We start from the raw sequence: 15,594 nt of genomic DNA on the forward strand, positions 1-15,594 counted from the left end.
ACAAAATAGTTTGGCAGGAGTAAATACCTGGACTATGTCAATCCCTGTGTTGAATGTCAGTCTTTGCACAACCAAGTAATGCAGCAAGAAACAAAGCAAATAAAGAGGAGATAACCTAGTGATCAGGTGCTTGTTCTTGCTTGCTCTCCTGTGGTCCCACGACCATATAGAAGAACAGGTTCAGCCAAAGGAAAGATGTGACCCAGTAGATAGGCACTTGCTGTCAAAGGAGCATCCATTCACCCGGAAGCTGTGTAAGCACTTGACTATATCAGGCAACCAAATTGCAGAGAGAAGTAGGAGTCCAGACATATTTCTGTTCTCACTAATTACAACTGGCTAATTTTAACCAGTTACCTCCTCAGTCGTGTTTGTCTGGGGATGATATTTTGTGGATATATCCAAATCTTCCCATTGACTGTAAACATCCCATTAAGATGTCTGTCAGACACTACATGCGAGACTTATTTTTAGGTCTCCACTAGGTACTAAAATCTTAACAGATTTTGTAAATGGAAACTAGGTATCTTATTTAGATGTAAGAGCTCCAGGAAAGGAATGAAAAAGTAGGCAATGTTATTTCAAGTCTAGGAAAGCTTCAATTTTGAAATGTAGTTTTTGTTGCTATAATTCTTCCTACCAGTTGGAAGTAAGTGCAAGCGCATCTCTTCTTTACGGGTGAGTCATGAATTCAATCCATTAGACTGAAAAGGACTCTATATGTTTCCTTCAAATTACAGAATGAAAAGACAGTTACTGACCACAGTATAATTGCATTGCTCTGTCTCCATTACTTAGCTATAAAAAGATATGTTCTAACACACTTATCTCTTTGTTTCCAGAAAAGCAGTCTATCTTGAAATTCAGCATTTAGACAGGAAAGCCAGCAGAATGTGTAATTCAGAAGGCCATTTGTGTCAGCTTTGTTTGCGATCCTGCCCTAAATCTGAATGACAGAGATTGAATGTGGCCTCAGTTCATATGACACAAGCTGAAAAGTTATGAGCATTAACAGCTTTCTAGTCAGCTCCTTGAAACATGCAACTACATTTGAAGTGGATGGATTTTCTTGAAAGCAGTATTCCCTATTTTTAATGCTGCATACCATGGCACTTTATATCACATCCATCCAGCATATTGCATTCACATGGCACAGCACAACCACTGAAGGAAAAATAGAGGAAAAATAGCAGAAGATTAATAGATGGTGAAAGCATGAAGATAAGTCTTGAGGTGAGCAAATAGGTTATATTACCTATAACTTGGTACTCACAACCTTAGTCTGGAAAGGAAGCATATTCAGATTTAAAATAGAAAAGTAATACTTAAAATTGCATTTTAATTTTTCATATTGAAGGGCTTTTCAGTAAGTAGCTTCCTGTATTTAACAGTGTGGAATGAAACAGAATATTTATAAAGCATTACAAAATAGCCATTCATTGTTAAACTTGTCTGAGCTCCTTCACAACATAATGCATGAATTTTGTGTACATTGATGTTTAAGATCACCCTTGAAAGTAACCTTTTTCCAGCATGAGCTTTGTAAATTGGTCTTCTCTGCCTAACATCTTAACTTAGCATCTGCACTGTTGACAAATGCATTTGCTTCTTGATCCTCCCCAGAAGCCCCCCATGGAATCATTGACATCTCTGCTTTCAGACTTAACACTGATTATGGGTGGTAAAAACAGAAAAAAAAAATATTAAAAGAATGAGACATTTTGAACTGCTGTGGGTAAGGGCCAGTGAGTGGTATACACATTGCACAGCTTCATGCCCTGATATTCAGCATTTTTCTTAGGGTTAAGCTAACTGACTTTCTAGCACAGGTGTTTAACAGCTCTGGATTTATGTCAAATACTAATGTTAGTTGCAAGTGTCAGTGTTGATATGGACATGCAGGTACTTCCTTGACATTATAATAATTATTAGCAAACTTCTTGTTTTTCTTGTAAATTGTGGAAGAATCTCTAATTCCCACTATTTTAAGTTAATTGAAGACAGAACTGAATGGGATTTTAACTATTACACTTGAGCTCTCCTAATACATAGCAACATAGATCAAAATGTGTTTATAGTCGACATAGTAAAAATCTCTAGAGATAAGCCACAAGGTAAACTCATCCACGCAGGAGAACTTCACGAACACTTTGAGTGAATCTCAGTGTTTTCCTTCAAATGATACCGTATTTCAAAAACAGGTGAAAAATTCATAATAACAATAGTTGTATGTAGTCTGAAACAGTGTAATTATTTTTAAATGAAGTGCAGATAAAAACTTAAAATGTAACATAGCATAACAGATGCAGGAAAAAACTGAGCTTTAAGCCTATTAAAATATTATTAATTGATGATGCTTTTGAAGCAAAGTAACAACCACAGAAAATAATTTATATGTATCCAATTAAAATTTGCAGAGAGCTTCTTGACTTTGTAATTACAAAATTCAATGTCCTAATTTATCAAAATTGAGATAATCAAAGGAAATGACAAATTTACAACATAATGAATCCACACCCTACAAAACCAGACAATGTTCACTACCATGCAGAATCCTACATATTGGTCAAAATCTGTCACATCCAAATTGTACCATAGTAGAAGAAACATATTTTTGAAAGTGGACACCAACATGTAAGATCTAATGTCTTGAGCTCATTCTGTCTTCAAATACAAACACAATATACAAATATCTTACTGTAAGTAACTCTTAAATATCAAGGAGAAAATTAAACAAAGTGTCTTAATAGTCTCCCTCTCATTTGCCATTTTCAATTTGAAAATTCAGTCACCAAGATGCAGACAGTGTTCCTGAAAGCATTAATCATCTTCCACTACTCTCTAATAGTTAGACCTATTGGAGAAGAAACACTAAGAAGAGAAATTATGACAGAAAGTAGCAAACTGCCAAGGTATAAAAGGACAGAAGTGTAATTGTTAAAGAGATCCTCTTTAATTTAAAATCTTTCTTTGAACTGGCTTATAAAATGAAACATAATATGTTCATGAACAGATTGTAATTTGAGTTTATTACCTCATCATAACCAATATATGATAAACTAATTTGGGATACTTAAAATTACATAGAAAAATGCACAAAGAAGTGCTATCCCGGAATTAAGGAGCTCTGAAACATGCAGAGTACTTTATATGATTTTCTCACCCCAAACTGCTCTTTAGTCATGCAGAGCTTTGCACATTTCCAAATTTTTCTTATTAGTCTGTTTCCTCAGATTGATACTAGTTTCTAAAAATCTTGACTAATTATAGGTTGATGACCTGCTGCAGACAAACAAGTTCTATTGTAACATAGTAGAAAAAGTCATACTTATGTGTTTCAAAACTGAAAAATAGAAGTTTACAGAGAAACTTTCCACAGTATATGGCTCTAAATATTCACCATCAGCAATAAACAATTCATAATATATTTCAAAATTGTAGAGTAATGTATAATTTTCCTTCAAAACAGTAATTTGTCACCTAAAACAGAAAAAAAGTTATTAGCAGTTCTGCAAATGCTGTTGAAAATCTCGTGCTCAGAAAAATGTGAATATCTATAGCAAACAACATTTACTTATTAGATTTATGTTTTTATATATAAATTCTTACCTAAGTTGTTTAAAAGCTTCTGCCTTCACAAGTGGTGTTTCTACAGAGTGTTCAAAAAGTGCTCCTTCAGGCCCTGCAAAAAAAAAGAAACCCACTATATTGTAAAAGTTCAAATGTAAAAAAAATGGCAACTGATTTATATGGCCACTTTGATATCAGAAATTAAGATAATAAAACATATATTAACAAGAATTAAAATAAAGCTACAGTCTTACTATTACAGTGTTGACTGGAACAACACAATGCACAAGTAATGTAGAAGTGCAGGTGTAAATTCCTAAAATGAAATCTAAAAAGTCTGAAGACAGAGAAATTTTAAACTGCTTGGGACAACAAAATAAGTAAGTAAGATTTTTACAATGTAACTTCCATTAGAGTTAATAGAGATAATCAAAATCCCATAAAACCTTTGCAAATATTACAGACCTAAATAATCATATTTATTTTAGACTACTCTATACATAGCACAAATTCTGCCATGTAGCTTTATCAAAGATCTTCCCTATTTTTAGGCAGACTTGCTGAGTATAAAATGGTATTTATGCACATAAAATGGTAATGACTATGGGATCAGATTACCTCTTGAAATAAGAGTAGTTTCATCCCCATGAGGAAGATCAACCTCACCAGGAGCCTCCTTATTGGACCTGAAAGTTCTCTGAGCACCTTCATTTCTGCTCTCCTGAAGACTAGTCCATCACCAACTCAGCAACCTTCTCCTGCTTAAGCTTCACTGGGATCAGGGAACTAGCTGAATTAATACAAAAGCCCCTCAACAACAGAGATGGCTCAAAAAAGCAGCTAAACACCACCAGCTGCAGCAAGGGTGGTCTCTCACCTTCTGCTTTGTGAAAGCACTCATCCAAAACTGGGGAGGGCTTAGGTTGAGTGATCTTCTCCAGCTTAGAGGATACACATATCTAAACACTTTTCAGGTGAATATGTACCAAGGCAATATATTTTAATAGGAAATTACTCAACATGGCTTTTCTGGCTGCTCTTCGAATTAAAACAGAAAGCAGTTACCCTCAGGAAAGAATTCTGGGCTGTAGAAAGCCTTAAATCAGGGCTTTGGACTCCATCTAGAGAAACAAACTCTTAAGAGCCCTCTTGAGCTGGCTGGTGAATATGCACACATACATGTGCATGTACATATTAAATGCAAATATATGTGTAACAAAAGAAAACTGTTTTTTTGTGTTTTATGTCTGGAAGACCTGATGAGATTGGGATGAAAAAGTGAAAGTACATGTAGAATCAGGCAGAGGGAAGGAAAGACAAGGGGAAATGGGTGATTAGAAAGTATGGTGTAGATGGTAGGGATGTGGTATTAGATGGTATTAGATGTGGTATAAAGGGAAAAAGACAATAAATATAGTGGGAGCAACCACAGGTAACTTGGTAAAAGGAAAAAAAGTGAAATCAAGAGAAACCAATTAAAAATGAATACATTGCTGAGCCAACTGAGGGCTGGGGGAAAGTTCTCACAACGTCCTAAAGAAAGCATGAAACGTGCTGCTTTTTGAGAAGAGCTCTAGCTGAAATCATGATTCCTTAGAATGAAATCTGCTTAGCTTGGATTGAAGAGAAGTGCACAAAATATAAGAATTACCATACTGAATCACTTCACCAGTTCAAGCAAGCATGGATTTCTAAGTTTCTATTTAAATTTTATTTTGCTGCTGCTATCCTCATTGTCAATTTAAACAGATGAATCTTTCTGGAATCTGCTAGCTGGCATGAATATAGCACTGGAAAATATAAAACTCATTAATTCAGACAGGACTTTAACACTTCTTTATTAGCAATAAGATTATTTTGCAAGATAAAACCTAATGTCTAGCCAGACATAGTTAATTATTCTCCTGTTCTTGTATTTGTGCTGGCGGGTGTTACAAGTTGGCAACCAATGATGGAAAAAAAACCACCTGGAAGAATTAAATAGGTCTGTCAGAAAATGCTGATTTGGTAAAACTAAGATATTTTTTAGGGATACACTGATCTGTCAAAATTTCTGAATTAGTTTACTTGCCAGCTAGAGGTGGCAATGAATTCAAGCTTTTCCTTTGAGTGGGGACTGCTTCAAATGTGATTCTTCTGACACTGTGATCCTTTGAGAATGTACCACAATCCCTACTGTCCTTCATTCCACTGTGTCCTACTTGACAATTCTTAGCAAAGCAAGCATTTCACTGTTTTCTTCATTCAGATTTTCATTTTGGATTACAGTGAATGAGTTGTAATTTCAGTGAAATATATACTGTCACAATACTACCTGTGTTAAGAAAAAACTTGTCAGCAACTTTGAATGATCTCCAAACACATGATTTATGAGGGGAGATAGCTTGATCTTAAAGTCTTCCACCTGTATTTCTGGGAAGTCTTTATGTATGCCTACATTAGGCGGTAATGTGACCTGAAAAGAGTGGATTTATGGAGTGATATACTTGGTGCTAAAGATCTGCTGCTCATACTATATAGATTTAGGGAATTTTACTTTGGACCAACTCTAGTCTCATCCTGTGGACTTAAAACATATTTGCAATTTTGATGAAGTAAATGCATTCTTGGAGCCCATTTCTCAGTTTGGTTTCATCCAAAAGGAATCCATTGTATTCACTCCCTAACTCCTCCATGGTATAAACCAGTGGGACATGAGAACTGTCAGAACCATCAGATCTGCAGCAAAAGTGCAGTCCGAATGAAGAAAATGCTGTTGCAGATGCACATTTTGGCTTGATGACTGTGGAAGGCATTTTTTAATTGCCTTTATCTTCCCCTTCCTTCTTCTTACTCTTCCATGCATCTCGTATACCATCATACGTTATATGGTATGCTCTCACACTTGAGTATGCTTTGGATTCCATTTCCTTTTTTGTTAGACAGTTAAAAATTTTTCAGCAATTTTCAGTGCCAGTTTAGCCGTACTCTGTCACGGGATGAGGTACAATGAAGATACAAGTGAATTCCCATTCGTAGATAAGCTGCATAGTTTTTTACGATGCCAGTTATATGAAACTGTGTAGTTTGAAATTTCATGCCTTGCTACACTGCTGTATATCCTTACATGTGATAGCCACAGTGGTAGAATTTGACTTTGTGCCGATTTCTTGATACCTAAATAATAGTGTCACACAGTGACAATCTTGGTGCAGTTTCTGGATACAAGATTAATTTCCATCTTGTTTTAAGATCTATAGGTAAAGCTGAGCATTTGATAACACTGCTGTTCTGGAGAGATAGACATAACAATTTTCACCTGGCTTCTTCCAGTTGTCTGAAGAGGGCCTCATCGGCTTCTTCCCGATCAGGTGGTCTGCAGTATACAACCACTACAATGTTGCCCATGGTGATCTGCCCTCTAATCCTGACCTATAACCTCTCAGCTGGCTCCTCATCCATCCTAAGGCTGAGCACAATGCATTTCTGCACATAAAGGCCAACTCCTCCCTCACCTTTACAGTCTGTCCTTCTTGAAGAGCCTCTATTCCAGTGAAGTATTTTGAGTGGCACATTTGTAAAGCATCCTAACTGTCTGCATGTTATAGTGTGTCATTACTGTAGATACAGCCCTCAGATTGAAAGCACTGAAATGGCCAGTGCATACTGGAGCAGCTCCATGGAACCTAATGGCATGATACTGGTTTACTGCTATTAAAAACCTAGTTTTATGTTTGCATTTTTATAAATTTTCCTGCTATGTCTGTGGTAAAAACATTTTTTATTTAGTTCACTTGCCATAAACCATATAGTTTCAATTATTAGAAAGATTAGAGAAGGAAATTATCACTTTCATTAATAATTTTCAAAAATAACATTAATGGCTACTCACAGAATCATGAAATAGCATAACTAGCCATCAGAGCAATAAAAGGCAAGTGGAGCCTAGTATCACAGAATCATAGAATCCTAGAATACCAGATTGGAAGGGACCTCAAGGATCATCTGGTCCAACCTTTCTTGGCAAAAGCACAGTCCAGACAAGATGGCCCAGCACCCTGTCCAGATGAATTTTAAGTGTCCAATGTTGCAGAATCCACCACTTCTCTGGGGAGATTATTCCAATGGCTGATTGTTCTCACTGTGAAAAATTTTTCTCCTGTGTCCAGTCAGAATCTCCCGAGGATTACCCTGTACCCATTACCCCTCGTCTTTTCCATGTGACTCCTTGTAAAAAGGGAGTTTCCATCTTCCTTGTAGCCACCCTTTAAATACTGGAACATGGTAATAAAATAGTAGTTTGACTACATCAACACAGTCTATTACTACCGCTAAAATAATAAATAATGACTTCAAAAGGAAAAGATGTGTCTCTAAAACTCAACTGGCGAGTTTTGTCTCCACATTAGACATCACCAGTGTGGGCAGATTCTGAAAAGCTCTGCTCTGTGCTCTGCCTGATTTGCATATAAATCCTCTGTCATCTTTAGAAATCCATACCATCACTACAGCACCTTTTACACAGAAGTTCACATTTGGTGATATAAAAATGAACAGTGTTTGCATTTGAGATGTAGCTTGATAAGATTATAAAAGAAATTGTATGACCTATTTGTCTGTCTATGAAAGGGATGTGAGCTGATAAATCAGATGTCTCTTCTAGTCCAACTTTCACTTTTTTATCAAGGTTTGGACTTGTTGCATTAGAGATGACTGTATATACACAGAAAGATGTTAGAAAGAGGAACCTGGCAAAACCGATTGGTGCTGGGGAGTGAACATCTACACAAAGAAAGATTTGTGAGACCTGAGTGAAATCATGGTTGCTGAAGCCTTGTTTGAAATAAAGCAGATCCTTGTTTTAGGGATCTGTTCCTATCTCTTGGTCCAGGATGGCACGTCTCTTGGTCTAAGCACCACTGTGGCTCAAAAACAAGACAGAGAGAGCAAAGAGACCAAATTCCCCAGAGAAGCCCAATTGTATTGTTAGATCTCAGCCTGTGCAAACCAAGATCATTTGAGCCACCACTAAAACCCAGCAATTATATCATTTTAATTAAAAATAATCTTTCTGAAAGCCTTTATAAAACAGCATTGTCATTGGAGCATTCCCTCCTCACTAGAGGAGACTGAAGCCCATGCTTAGCAGTGAACAGCTCTGGGAATTTCACCCTCCTTCTCTTTTTGAATGTGAACCATGAAGAGGATGAAATGAGACAGTATGTAGCCAGAGGCAGAGCCTCACTTTGCTGGCAGACATCAACAGTGCTTGCTCCCAGCTGTCCTCTTATGCTGGGTATCTAACATTTTGTATGGCATTACAGAGCACTGTGCTGGGAGGTGGGACTGCAGGATTGAAGTCTCCTGGGCCAAGCAGGGAATGAAGCCCAGGTTTCCCACTTTCTAAAATCGACACCCTGCTCTGAAAGTGAGGTGGGTGTCAGTCTCATTTCCCAAGTAACAAGTGATAGGATGAGAGGAAGTGGCCTCAAGTTGCACCAGGGGAGGTTTAGATTGGATATTAGGAAGTACTTCTTCACCAAAAGGGTTATCAAGCACTGGAACAGGCTGCCCAGGGAAGTGGTTGAGTCACCATCCCTGGAGGTATTTAAGAGATGTGGCACTTAGGGACATGGTTTAATGGTGGACTTGGCAGTGTTAGGTCATCAAGCAAGGACTATCTGCCTCTTCAAAGTCTAACAGAATGTTTATTCATACCGTCAAACTGTCTCCTACTTAACTTACTTTCTGAGCAGAAGCATTTAAATCAAACACACATCTTCACATTGCACTTCAGTGTTGGCTATTCAAACTGAAAAAGTTTCCACAGAAGAGAGCACTAAAATCACCAATAACTAAACTAAAATCACCAATAATACTCAGCAAATACTTTAAGAGATCATGAAAGCCAAGCAAGCAGAAGAACAAGTAGTAAACTGGAGAAAGGGTGATATAGTATGCTTCTCCATAAAGATACTGATCCCCGCATGTCCTGCCAGCTTTTCTTCAAGAAGAGTGGAGGGTAAGCAACTGCATTCTATTAATTTCTTACCTACTCATCATCAAAAGATTACCCAATACAACAGTCATAAAATATAAATTATAATCTGTGCTTCTAAAAAAGTTTTTTTATGCAGCAGTTGAGATCACTTTATATCTGCTGAATGCTAATTATTTTTCTATTGTACAAAAGTTTATTTACTTGAGCCTATTTTCTCCCTTCTGTGGAAGCCTCCTAGTTGGCAAGTTTGCAGGGCTGGCAAAGGAGTGAAAAACAGGACTCATAGCCATGGACTCTAGCTATTTGTGCAGGAGGATTCTGTTTCCAGCCAGTGCTGTGACTTCACTCCTTCTGCCACGACAATATTGTTAGTTCTAAAGCAACTGGCTCTTTGCCAGCCAATACAACTGTTAGAAGGTGGGTTTCACTGTCACAATGCCAACTGAATGTATAAAATCGTTCCAGAATAAAATGCTGATGTTCAATACCTCTGTAGCAGCATAATATATGTCTGCAAAAGATGCAGGTCACTACTGAAATAATATTAAAGAGCATGTAATTGGAGTACATGCTCCTTCAGGTAGCATTAATTGTCATGAAGGGTTAAGCTGAGCTTCAATTTCATACACCTAAATTTAAGTGTCTATGATGTAGGTGTCACAGATGAGCTAGAGGCAGAATTTAGTTGCCTAATCATATGTACCTGCTGCCATCTAAAACACACTTGTACATCCTGCCTGGCCTCTGACTGCCACAATCAAAGGAAGTGTCTCCTGTAGATAAAGCGATACCATGTGGCATCACACATACCCTAAGGTGTTTCAAACACTGCTGGATGCTTACGTTTTAGCATCTGATCTCAGCCACTATATGTAAGGGAGATGAGCGAGCCATTGAGCTCATCCTAAGCAGACGACTGTGTTTGGTCAGCAGAAGAGCTCTCCCCATGCCAGGTCTAGGTGTCTCCTTCACGCTCTAGGTTGCATTGACTGTGTTGACTGGAAGTTCAATTCAGTTGTCTGACATGGGCATCTAGACCTGTCTGTGACCCTGTGGAGTATCTGAGACACTTTGATGATCATGGCTTTCTCCAGGCGTTTGCTCTTCTTAGGAGAACAGAGTCTGCTGCCATTTTATTCTACTACATGGGCCAGAAAAAGTCTGACTGAAACAGGATGAGGTCAAACATACCAAATTGTTGGAAAATGACAATTCCTGAGGTGTTGGGTTGGATTAGCTTATTCTTAGACTTTCTCATTTTTTCTGAAATACCATAAATCACAGACATTTGCTCTCTGCTATATTATATTTTAGTTGAAAACCGTCAGATTTTCTTACAAATTGTTACTGAGCTTTTCATAATTCACATAAATAAGGAGAAGTAAAATCAAATAGTTTACTATATTGTACATAAAAAACTGCAAAATATTCTTTGCGTATTTTAAGTCTGAGGTAGTCTGTTTCTTATGGTATGAGCTTTTCAAAATTTATTTCACATTGATCTTCTCTATCTAAAATGTTTAAAAAATTATCTCACTAGGCAAAGTATTACTAATTTATCCTTCATGCTAATAGTATCATTTAAATCACAATTTTAATAAATTAATTTGAAGAAAAGTAGGCATGAATCTCCTTTTACTTATATTAATTTTACACTGAAATAACCTCACTGACTTTAATGGATTTGCTTTTGAATTGTACTACAGTGTAAAAAAGAAACAGGCAATGTGTCTTTCTACAATATCTGCTAAAGTAAACAATTATCCTTGCAGTGTAAAGATTAATATTGGATGAGTCAGAATACATGTTTTAGCATAACAATTTCAACTCTTGTATGAATGATTTTTACTTACTTTGAGGAGAGATAGACCTTTTCCAAATCAGTTAACAATTATGCAGTTTTTCATATCTTTGTTAAACATGCTTTTCTATTAAAGTTTAGCATCCCTTGGGCAAACAATAATTATTTGATATGGTTTCCTGGTTAAACAAAGTTGCAATTTCAATTAGGTTAAAAAGTAAAAAACTTAAGATAAGACCCTCAGGCGTAAACAAAATTTATTAACACATTTATTATAACTTAACTTTGGCTTTGAAACACTAATTGTATAGTTACTACCACATTTGTAGTTTTGCACAGTGAAATAATATGAATATAGGCATTAAAATTAAGACCTCGAGATTTCAGAGGACTATAATTAGCAAAAGTTAAACATGATAGTTGCAATTGGGTTAAAAATATTAAAAATGTAATTGAAAACAAGTTACAGGATAATTTCAGTATTTGCTTTGATAGACTCTTCTGCTCAAAGAGAAATCACACCTTGATGTATTTGTTTTAATGCAAACTTACACCTGGAAAATGAAGGTTGACTTTATCAGGTCATATGAAAGGAAACAGCTTTTCATGTGGTAACTACAACATCTTACTTTGTAAATGAGTACTTTGGTGATACGTAGAAATAGCCTAAGATAAAGCTGTCTTTTGACATATGACATTTTAAATATACTAGAAATACCATCCTGTGACATACGTGCTACACACAGAGCAGAAATACAGTGGCTTTCACTTTGAAAGATAAAACCATATAAAAATATCAGAGAGAGTCTAAAAAGTTTCCACAAATAAAACTCAATACAACTCAAACTGGAATATCTAGAATTTGTCAGCCTCAGTTAACAGTGTGCACTAGAAACATTAAATAATTCAGAAAAAAAATGCACCAGTACAGTTCCAATCACTAATGGCTTTAAAATAAAATACATACAGGCAGACATAAATACCTATTTATATATACATATTATTATTTTGCTGATAACAGTTCTTACTGATTATTTATTGACAAAGGTCAGGATATCTTCAGATTCCCATTTCCTAATGAGGTAAAACCAGAACTGGTGTTCACACGCAATTACATATTTAAAAATGCCATTTTTATTGTGCTTTTCTGTGGCTGTTATTTGGGCATTTCTTAAACTGTTACAAACCTGTGACTCGAAGTTTATCTGTGCCAATTACAACCTCATTTTCATCCACTGTGAAAAGTGGCTTGCCGTTCTTTGAGTTGATCTGAAATTGCTGACCGTGGAACTCTACCATTTTAGGACCTGCAAAGCACAGTAGAATAATGGAATGATTGCATCAGCTTTCTGCATTTTTCTATACAACGTGCTAATAATTTGAATTGTGCTCTTAATAATTTAGTGACTCATTTAAGTACATTAAGGATCACGAAGCACCCAGATGTTCTAAGGATAGTGGCCCTGTAAGTACTGAAGTCTATTTACATGATCTAATTTGTGGTTCTAAACTGTGCCTGCAGTCATGCTTTCAAATTGGGTTTCCAGGGAATTTAGGAAATCCCTCACGAATTGATCAAGACAAACATTCATGTTCTTGGTGTTGAAACTGCTAAGATTCTTTGATCAGTATGAGTTTATAATTTTTTTTTTTTTAAACATAGAAACTAATTACCAAAGTCTTTGCAGCATCATCCCTTTTGATTAGGGAGGCTCAAATACTTTAGAATTACAAACGTCCCATGGAAGAGCAGGACCCTCAGCTCTTCATAACAAATGCCAGTTTAGCTTCACATATCTAACAAATGTTACTGATCATGTCCTTAGAAGAGTTTCAAAAAGCTATGAGAGTATTTGCAATTGGATCTGGTACACCAAAAATTAAAATAATTGTGTGCAAGAGAGTCTTTATATATTGCCAGTTCCTAAATTTGGTAAAACATCCTGTTCTACAGTATTGACTTGGTAAGCAGATATAAATCAAACTCTTAATATTACCCTAACAACCTGATCAATTAAAAATTCACATTACATAAGTTTGAATGTCTATCTGACAGAGTCATCATCTAAATCTATGTTCAGAATTAAAATTACAGAGAATGGTCAAAGCAGTTAAGACTCCTTTTCAGCAATTTTTAATAAAGGTAATTCACAGACTATTCATTGGACTGAAAGGTACTGAGCTGCTTCCTTCCCAGGAAGAACCTGTATTACCATGCTGACTTCCATAAATGTTAAATATATTCCAGGCAGTAATTCTCAAAAGAAATAGGATTTTTTTTTTTCTGTTAGATCTTATGTTAAAATGGCATTAGATGACAGATGATTGATACTGCTAAGAAATACATTCAGGTGTTTCCTAAAATCTGCACTGTAGCTGATGCTAGAGATGCATACTGTAAGGTTTTATACAAATTACTTATTGATTCACTCATCAGATGCAAAGTATTGCTTTTAATTGCCACCAAGCATGGAAAGGGTTATAGAAGTCATAATGTCCTAAACTAGGGCAACACTTCTAAGACATAAAACCCAATATTGATTCTACTTGAAAATGGTCAGGATAGAGGGCTGAACTCTGCAGTACATTACACTCTGTTGGACATGTGCACCCAGGCACAGCCTTACAGATCTCAGTTTGGTTCTTCTCTAAAGCTCCTCCGAAGCACATGACTACTTCTGAGAAGAGTATTGCAAAAAGTGAACTCAGAAAATATCTTCATTCAGTGAAAACGTATTAAACAGTCTGGGGTATTTTTACAGCAAAAGAAGCAGTTCTGGGTAAGTGAGACAAGGATGGATGCCTATAAATGCTTTCCTAGAAGATATTGGTTAAGGTGTTTTATCGTTTCTGTTTCTGCCCAGCAGCAGTAATGAAACTGCCCATTTATATAGTGTAGGTAATCCTTGTTTATTCAAACAAATCGAAGGCCTCAGTATACTGGCTGTTATCAACATTAGTGGTGCTGTAGGGGCCAGTTCCTCATCCTTCCCATTCATTCATCCAACACCGTAATTACAGAGCTCAGTATGAGTGTGGAAAACAAATCAAAGCCTCTGCTGTCTGACATGATATAGGTTGGGTAATTCAGGCACACTGAGGGTACCATGTTTTTGCTGGAAGGGATTTAGGAGTGATTCTAGGACTCTTTTGTTGAAGATATTTTACACTGTATAGAAAAGGAAGGGACTATTTGGAGCCTTTATTTCCTCCACAGGAAGGGAACCCAAATCTTCAGCTTCTAGGGTCAACACACTGGGTAGGACTGCTGGAGAAACGTTGTACTACCACCTTTTCTTCTCCTAATCCTGCTTATTGTTGGACCTCACTCCAGAAAGCATGCAATTAAAATATCTGCTAGATTAGACCCAGTAGATGAGATAGAAATGGGAATGCTTACTCTGTAGGCTCTGACAAGGTTAAGTTTTTTTTTTTTTTTCAGTGCTGTCAATATTTTAGTAGGTCTGGCATGCTGGAAGCAAATATTTTTATATAGCTATAGAATATTTATTGATTAAAAGAATTATTAACTCAGTGAAGATCCTGAAGACTTACACACGATCACAGAAAAAGACTTTAATGTGACAAAGATACTGTATGTTTAGAGGTAATGCTATCTACTGAATTCCTTGGTACAAAGGTAGTTATCTTTGAAAACAAATTGCTGGGCCTCAACAGTGGCACTTCTGCTCTTTCCTCCTCAGCATCTTGGTAGGCACAAAAGTTTTCACTGATTACAAAGCATTGGAAAAAAAAATGGATTTGAAAGAACTGGACATGATTTGCGCCAGATCTAACTTGATCTCTTCTAGGAGTACATTTATTTTCTTGATTTGCTAATTTGCTGAATCTATTTCACAAGCAATCTTGTAAAAGAAAGATTTTTCACATTTCTCATAGTAAGAACAGGAAAGACCTATGTCAAACAGCATGAATTGCTTAATATAATTTGTATGTCTGTATATTGCCAGAAAATTGACAGTTTTTTATTAATTGGGTGGTTATGAAATGTAGATTAATTCACAGAGACATGTGACATGACAAAAGCAAATAGTTATAAGATATAGGAGCTGCTTTAACTGTTTGAATTTAGGATGAATATATACACACTAAATAGCATTTACATACCTTGGACCAAATTCTGTTTTCTCTCACCTAACCAAAGTAAACAGGCATAGATAATAAATGCACGTGGTGCAGACTGACTTCCTCATCTGTCCTAACGCAATTTTCAGGCATGGTG

General features: G+C 36.3%; 1 protein-coding gene across 13 annotated transcripts in view; it reads right to left on the reverse strand.

The window, feature by feature from the left end:
• The window catches only part of SGCG (sarcoglycan gamma), a 149,725-nt gene that overhangs the window by 23,805 nt on the left and 110,326 nt on the right, over positions 1 to 15,594 (reverse strand). For 12 of the 13 annotated variants that reach the window (XM_074816021.1, XM_074816015.1, XM_074816013.1 and 9 more), the window contains 2 exons: positions 12,539 to 12,658; positions 3,610 to 3,682 (listed from right to left, as the gene is read on the reverse strand). In XM_074816021.1, the coding sequence (XP_074672122.1) occupies positions 3,610 to 3,682; positions 12,539 to 12,658 (193 nt within the window). The remainder of the gene's footprint in view (positions 1 to 3,609; positions 3,683 to 12,538; positions 12,659 to 15,594) is intronic. The other variant, XM_074816023.1, reaches the window with a different exon arrangement.

Source organism: Strix aluco, chromosome 2 (genome assembly GCF_031877795.1).
Source record: "Strix aluco isolate bStrAlu1 chromosome 2, bStrAlu1.hap1, whole genome shotgun sequence".
NCBI lineage: Eukaryota > Metazoa > Chordata > Aves > Strigiformes > Strigidae > Strix > Strix aluco.